Source organism: Bidens hawaiensis, unplaced genomic scaffold, assembly GCF_021521415.1.
Source record: "Bidens hawaiensis isolate Kalapana, Puna unplaced genomic scaffold, B.hawaiensis_p1.1 tig00009447_1, whole genome shotgun sequence".
Taxonomy (NCBI): domain Eukaryota; kingdom Viridiplantae; phylum Streptophyta; class Magnoliopsida; order Asterales; family Asteraceae; genus Bidens; species Bidens hawaiensis.
In genome coordinates, this window is record NW_027491701.1 from 643,652 (window position 1) to 652,065 (window position 8,414).

Consider the following 8,414-nt stretch of genomic DNA (forward strand, 5'->3'; position numbering starts at 1 on the left):
AAGGAGATGAACCATTGATATGAACAACTTTAACCAAACAAACCCTATGGTGACGTCTACCACAAACAACCAAAAACACCAAGTAATTAGTCTAACATGCAATCCTAAACCAAACACAAAACTAATTCATGTAAAGATAAAATCGCATGGGGTTTAATTAATATAACATTAAACAACTCAATAGCAATCATAGAATAACATCATAATAATATGAACTTGACAATAAAAAATCAATTATATGTTCGTTTATCAACCCAAAACAATCGTCATCCTCGTCAATCAACCAAACCTAGGTAGTTCTAATGATTTTAGCCGAGCATGATGAAAGAGCAGTAGCAAATATCAATAATAATGATCATCATGTGTTTAAAAATCAGATTACAAATTGTGTTTAAATGATGAAATCAAAACTAAACTCACAACCTTGGATGGAATCTTTTTTCTGCTTTGATGTATCTCGTTTGCTACTATCAAGAATTATAATAATATTGCCCAAAGAAAACCCCCTTGGTTGTGTCTTTCAATAATATTCCAGCCGCCGAATAACAATATATATGTAGTTCTCCTCTTCTGCGCTGCTGCTCCCCCCAAAGAATAATAATTCCACCTTTTATATTAACTTATAGTTTCTTGTTTTCAAGACTCATTACCGACACCCTTTGTTTTGGTGTAGGGTTTTTTATTTTTTTTTTGTACAATCAAGCACATGGGTTTAAAGACTTAATTCGTGGGCCCTTCTCAATATTATATTCTTCTTGTTTTCTCTTGCATGTTTAACGAGCCATGAGTTCTTTTAAATCATTATGACATGCTTTCTTTTATAATATACTGGATTGAGGCCCGTGTATTATACTGATAATTGATGAAAATTTTAAATTTTAACCATTAAGTGAATTACACTCAACAAAATAATCATATATTGTTAATACAATTACAATTTATATGAAAATTACATAAATTACATAATTAAGATTACACTAATATGTTACAAATAAGTACTCCCTCCGCCCATTAGAAGTGTCATTGTTTGAAAAACACAAAGTTTAAGGTAGATTGAATGATTAATTCTTTTGCTTTACCAAATGACAATAATGCCCTTAGAAATCGGGTCCGTCAATATTGGTTACTAATCTTAATTGTGTATGTTTATAGGTAAATTTGAAAATTAACTAATAAATTTTGAAAGTGAACATTTGTAATACGGAAAACAAAAAAAGAAACATTGACACTTCAATGGGACGGAGGAAATAAAACCTTCCGTGTACACTACATTTGTGATTGTATTGGTTGGTATACATCGTTTATCAAAAATCAAAATCTTTAGTCCATGTCTGCTTATAACTCTTAATATAGCCATATATAGTTGTATGTGTGACAAATAAGGTTATTCAAGTACATACCGCGACCCTAAATAAATTATAATATATATCCATGAAACTAACAAAAAAATATTCATACACATAAAATAACTTACCTTTTGATCAATTAATATATATGATGTCATTTGAAATCATTTGCTTATTTTATCAAAAAAAAAAAGAACGTGATTATCCTAAAAAACAGATTACCTGAACTTTGATGCTATAATCATCTTTAAGAATCATTAGAATATGAAATTGATTGATCATGATAAATTATTTGTTGTTATCAATATTCTGCATATGACAAATTTTAATTAATTTTATATATTAAAATTAACAATTGTATAATCAAGAAACATATAAAACCCAAAATTTAAATATAACAAAATGATTTGTTTCATTTCATATGAATGAAAAATGACAAAAACATACTAACCTTAAAATCATGTTCAAATACCAATAAATTGTTTATTTTTTTAAAAAATTTGTATATAGCTTTATTATTTTGAATATAAACTATAATAAACACTTTAATTATGTACTACTCAACAAGTAACACTAACATAACCTCAAATCATTGTATTTGTCTAAAAACAAAATTACTAAGTTAATATAATATTAAAATGATTTAAATAACTGATGAAACCGATTTTCTAGGTTTTCATTATGACATGCTTTCTTTTATAATATATGCATCCAAGCTTACAACCATATGCTAGCACTACAAAGCAAAGATAATAATATAACATTATGCTCCATAAATTATTATATCTTAACATGTGGGTAAAATAAATTTTATTTTAAAAACTTGTCACAAATGTTACGTTGGCCAAAACACTTTTTTGTAAAGTTAGTCATCTATATAATTGCTTCGCTAATTCACTTGTCGATAACGAATTTAGAAATTCTAGATCGTTTTAACTCGTTTTCTCTTAAAACCTTAAAATCAAAATATGAACCAAAAACGTGTAGAATTAAATAATAACGACTAAATATTAATTCAAATTGTAGGAAATATTAATAGTAAAATATGTATATTCTAGAGCACATCACGTTGTGTCTATGTTGCTTGTATATGTATTCTTTTGTAGATATTTTGATGCAACGGTAAAACGAGAATGAAGATCAATCATGTTGATTCAACGAATACCCGTGATGAACTTCCAAAATCCTAACAATCCCACCCAAAGGTTTGAGGGAAAATGAAGAGAAAATTGATAATTATTAAAATTCAAGTCTGACTATTCAGATTACATAACCAACATATAAATAAAGAGTCTAATACGAAATGGGCCTAAAATGGGCCATGGGCCGAACACAAACCCGAAAACAAAAACATAAAAAATGCTGAAAAAACATAAAAAGGCCCAAAACTTTATTTAGAAGGCGTTTTTGGGCTTCGGACAGGGGCCAGTTTGCCACAATGTGCTCCTCGTCTCAAGCTTCGATTTGATTGGTAATAGGCCTGAAACGGAGCTTCGTGGGCCAAGTTATGTCCGTTTTCGTGGGCCACCTTTTGTAGCGCGATCTTGGGCCTCCAAATACATAATAGCCCAGTCTTCAATACTTGGGCTCACATCATATTTGCAGGTGTATATAAAGGCAACAGGAGAAAATAGTTCAGAGATGGTAACTGATGAAGGTGCAATATATGTTACAGCAAACAGAGGTTACAACTGGAAGGCTGCATTGCAAGAAACTGTTTCAGCTACTCTTAATAGGTGATCTGTTATTTATCAATAAGATAAAGTTCGTATTCTAAGTCAAACTAACGGTTAAAACGCTCTATTTCAATTGCAGAACAATTTCTAGTGGTATTACACCTTCAATACCGTGAATCGGTCCCCTGAAGGAAATTATGTTGCTGTTTCTAGCCGGGGTAATTTCTACTTAACTTGGGAACCAGGACAGGTTAGCCTGTGTTTTAAGCTATATAAATGACCATTTTACCCTTGAAATGTTTATCTATGGAATGATCAATATGTGTAATTGTAGTCATACTTGCAACCCCATAACCGAGCAGTTGCAAGGAGAATCCAAAACATGGGTTGGAGAGCAGACGGTGGCCTTTGGCTGCTTGTGCGTGGTGCGGTCTCTATCTCAGCAAAGGCACAGGGGTATGTAAAATTTCAATAATGCCCTTCTTAATATTTTTTTATATATAAATGTTTTTTTAAGAATCTGAACCTTTATCCTGCAGATAACTGAGTAGTTTGAAGAAATTCCAGTGCAGAGTCGTGGTTTCGGTATTCTTGATGTTGGTTACAGATCAAAGGTGATATACATTGGTCATTTGCACGCATGACAGTTGACAGTTAATTTTGGCTAGCTGTGTTCTGAAACTGTGATGCTGGCAATATGAATATCCAGGAGGAAGCTTGGGCAGCTGGAGGAAGCGGGTTCCTTTTGAAAACTACTAATGGTGGAAAGTCATGGAGTCGTGACAAAGCAACTGATAATATTGCTGCCAATCTTTACTCAGTGAAGTGAGTTTTAAGGCAACCCTTTGATCTTACACATGGTTCTTGATTGTTTTCAACTTAAAAAGATTTATCTGTTTAACGTGAACATTTAATATAATATGTTTATTTTATGTTGATCATTATCTTACGTGTATCTTCGGTAGGTTTATCAACAATAAACAAGGATTCGTGCTAGGAAATGATGGAGTCTTGCTAAAGTATCTTGGATGATTTCAAGGTATGAATATAACCCAGACCGACTCATTTGCTTATAATTGGGTCAAAATTTGTACACACATAAGACAATAGGGACGTCTACGTTTACGGTGACCTTAACTTTATAGCCTTGATGCAGGTTTTGTGAAACTTGTAATTTTGTTAACACGAAGAGAAGTACCAGACAGAGAAAGTAAGTTCATATATATTGAATTTATGATGTATTTAGTGAGCAACCCAACTGATTGTGATTGTCAAATCCTTGTAAATGAATTCATTGAACGAGACTACGTATTTCTTCTTTTATCGTTTTAATTCTTCTTTTTGTGTGTTGGGTGGTTAAAGTTCATTTCTCTTAAACTACATGTCAAAGACCGAAAAATTCGTGAAGTTTTATTGATTCGTTCAAGATGGTATTCATATGTGTTTTGTCATAGATCGATGACCTTGCCTAGTTAACGATTGCATTCGTAAATGCTAAGATGACTAGTCATGCAAATAATTGTTAGTGTAATCTTGCGTAAGAGCCTACAAAAAATAAGGTTTTTCAGGACTGAAAAATTAGTCTTTGATACTTCTCAATCTGTACCCAATGCTTATTGGGAAGTAACGGATGCCTAGTCCTAATAGTGGTTTTAGTAACTAAAATTCAATCCCTATTATATGTAGTGGCGGACCCAGAATTTTTTTTTGTGGGGGGCAGGAAATTTTTAAGGATTATATATAATAATTTTTATCTTCTAGCTCATACAAGGCTGGATCGATCCAGAAGACATGATAAAAAGTTAAGATTAAAGTAAATTACATATACATATAACGAAAGCATGTTAAGCCTCATTAAAAAAAGGCTTAAATGCTTATGTATTTTTATAGTTATGAGCTTAATTATATTTACAAGATTTTTATATATGTATATGGAATCAAATATTTTAACCGAAACATCGTAATATAATTTTCTTTTTATTAAGACGAAGAGGTGCCTACTATTTAAACTTTACAAATTGTGTGTAATGTTGCTATATATTATAAAAAAAACAAAAGCAATATATTTCAAATCAAACATACACAAAGTAATACAAAAATAGAAATAACGCTAACAGTGGATAATAATACAAATTAAAGAACTAAGCATATTTTTTTTATTGAATTAAAATTACTCCATTATAACTTAGGTTACAGATTAAGTTACCGGCCCAATATTGTGTTAAATATTTACTTTTAAATCTTACCGGCCCAATATTGTGTTAAATATTTACTTTTAAATCTTGTCTTGGCTTTGTTTTAGGAAGGCCCATCTGTAAGGCCATGTTACTGGTACCTCACATTTGGTGTTGGATTTACTCATAAACACAGTTCTAAATATCAGAGTTAATTAAAACTTTACGCGGAATATAAAACTTCAACCATAATATCTTACATAACCTCCAAATCTTGTCTTATAAAACATTAATAGTCATTTAAAACAAAATAGTCTTTAAAACATCACAACATTTCTTCGAGATGCCAGTATCTTCGATTCCATGCCATGTGTCTTCAATCACGCGAGCTGTCTCAACCTATTTGCCTGCGTGCATACTAAAAGTCAGCTACGCTGAGTGAGTTCTAGTTAATCACATAACTTACTTTACATACACATATACGTGCCCGAAGGAACACATTACATACTTAACCTGTCCATCAATCTTTCATACACATACATAACTAACCTTACATTATAAAGAGCATTCGCCCTACATACCTCGGATATTATTAGGGTCCGGTACCCTCCATCCTCGGATATTATTAGGGTCCGGTCACCCTTCATCCTCGGATATTATTAGGGTCCGGTCACCCTTCATCCTCAGATACTATTAGGGTCCGGTACCCTTTCTTCCATACCTCCTTAACATACTTTCTATATACACAATCGTAAGTTTCGCACATACATACATCATTCATTCTTCATCTTACAACATATATATATAACATCAACCATTTCCTGGCAGTACATGCAATTCCGAAGATCGTTCATGTACCGACAAGAAATCATCCATACATTTTACATAATACATATATGACATACACTTATCGCTTAGGTTAAGTGTATTAACTAATCACATCGAGCATGCACACAGCCCCGAAAACATAACAAGGAATGGGGCTAGAAACTCACCTGAAGTCGGTTACGTTCACCGTTAATGGTTATTCCATTCTTGAGCTGTGCACGACTAACTGTATAACAATTACACGTATCAATTAACTATCACTATCTATAACGTCTTTCTAGTCTACTTATAACCCACAACGAACAGGGGTCCGGGGGCAGCGCCCCTGGCAGCGGGGTCTAGGGGCGGCAGCCCCTAGCAGGGTCCAAGGGGCAAAGCCCTTGGCTGGGGTCGAGCTGCCAGGTCAGCTTGGAAAAATTTTATTTCCATTAACTGTCTTAACACATTTTCCATTAAAATTTTGAATCGTTATTTAATTAACTAACTTAAAAAGTTTGAGGACTTCTTTGCAATTAATCCATTCTTTTCTAAGTCCAGGGACTGTTCTTGTCATTCCATTAAACTTCTAATTCGTTACTGGTTCATAACGAATTGGCTTATCTTAGCGAACTGATCCATGTAGCGAATTGAACCCTTTAACGAACTGGTTAATAAGCGAACTGGACCTTATAACGAGCTGGTCCTTGACGAATCAGTTCATGTAGCGAATCAGTCCATGTAACGAATTGGACCTTCCAATTCGTCATCTCCTTTAACGAATGATTATAACGAATCAAGGGTGATTCGCTGTCTTTTCCCTTAACGAATTGAACACGAACTGAAGCTAGTTCGCTATGCTTTCTTTAACGAATTACTTGGCGAATCGCCCCTAATTTGTTAACGAATTAGGGTTAGGGTTTGTCAGAGAATGTCGGAAACATTCTCTGACATCCTTAAATACTCATCCGCCATTCCGGCGCCGCCGTGCCGGAAAACCGAGCGGTGGCCGGAAAAACGTGTTTCAGCACCGTTTTCTTCGTTTTTCGTCTCGTTTGATCCAGATCTGAGCTAAGGTGACCTCTAAACTCATCTTAGGTTCGGTTTATACCCGATTCTACCCGGATCTCGTGACTTAAACGGTTTAACGGTGTCGGCTCGTCGTTTCGTGACTAAATCTAACGGTTTTAAGTTTATAAACATCATACTATTATTACCTCGGGTCGGTGTTCGGTTTCCTTCTTGGTTTCGGCTTAGGCAATGAGAGAACTAGAGAGAGATCTTAAGTGTGTGTTTTGGTGGTGTATGGAATATGTGTAAAAATGAGGAATTAAGTGGTGATTATGGTTTATATATTTATGGATCATGGGCTCAAGCCCATGGACTCTCCTTCTTTCTTTCATAACTCAAGTCCATAACCCACACGGCCACACCCATATACCCAACACTAGCCCAACTCATATTCTATTTATCTAAACCGATAACGACCCACTATAAAATAGACGAAATTTACTTTATTATTATAACCGAAAGTAGGATGTTACACCATCATATACTAGATAAACTATCTATTAACCTAATAAGCCTGTATAATTTATCTTCTTTCTCTACATCAATAACATATTTGCAGCAACCACCGTGCGCCACCACTTTTGGCCGGAAAACTCAGATGAGTTGGTGTTAAAAGTTTAAGGGATCTGGGGCAGCAGGAGGGTTTATCCAAACTTTTAAGGGGGGCAATCAAGATTTTTGTTTAAAAGTTACACTATACCTATTTTTTAAGGGGGGGCGGCTGCCCACCTTCCTAAGTACCTCGGTCCGCCTCTGATTATATGACACAACAACAACTAATAATAAGTGTCCAATAGAAAGAAATTCAGTCCTCATTTTGTCCCGTGAAACCATGTTATTTCAGTCCCCAATTCTTTATTTTGTAACTAAAAGTCATTCTCAGATACAGTAGAAACTCGATAAATTAATACTCGGTTATTTAATAAACTCTCGAAGATAATATTTTTTGCCGGTCCCGACTCGGGGATACGGTGCTAAATTAATAATTCGCTAAAATTATAAGATAATAGATTTTTGATAATTTCTTTAGACCTCATATAAAATATAAATTAATAATTCCTTATATATAGCATATTACATGAATGATTTATGAAGGTTTCTTGAAAAATGACTCAATTATCTTTTGTTTTTTGTTGAAATCAATTTCTCATTGAATCTCGTCTCTAATTTTCCTTAGCATGGTAAGAACTTCTGGTGTTGTTTTCTCATAGCTCTACAAGAAATTGTTCAATGTAATTGCCGCTTTAATGGCTTCGTTTCGCGAAGGGGGCTCCATTGTAGAACTTTCATCATCTTCTTCATCGATATCATCTTTTATTAATTCCAATAATGCTTTCAATAAT

The 8,414-nt window shown here is 33.8% G+C and overlaps 1 protein-coding gene across 1 annotated transcript; it reads left to right on the forward strand.

Moving 5' to 3' along the window:
* Positions 1-2,987: 2,987 nt before the first annotated feature.
* On the forward strand, positions 2,988-3,851 carry LOC143532504 (photosystem II stability/assembly factor HCF136, chloroplastic-like). The gene is made up of 5 exons (XM_077027546.1): positions 2,988-3,062; positions 3,174-3,272; positions 3,357-3,478; positions 3,630-3,636; positions 3,732-3,851. The coding sequence occupies exons 1-5, from the start codon at positions 2,988-2,990 to the stop codon at positions 3,849-3,851; spliced, it is 423 nt and encodes a 140-aa protein (XP_076883661.1).
* Positions 3,852-8,414: the final 4,563 nt, after the last annotated feature.

Bases quoted from the DNA above. Each gene is read 5' to 3' on its own strand.
- LOC143532504 (XM_077027546.1), top strand. From the start codon at position 2,988: ATGGTAACTGATGAAGGTGCAATATATGTTACAGCAAACAGAGGTTAC. The intron at 3,063-3,173 runs GTTTCAGCTACT...AACAATTTCTAG, and splicing joins AGGCTGCATTGCAAGAAACT to TGGTATTACACCTTCAATAC. The intron at 3,273-3,356 runs GTTAGCCTGTGT...GTGTAATTGTAG, and splicing joins TAACTTGGGAACCAGGACAG to TCATACTTGCAACCCCATAA.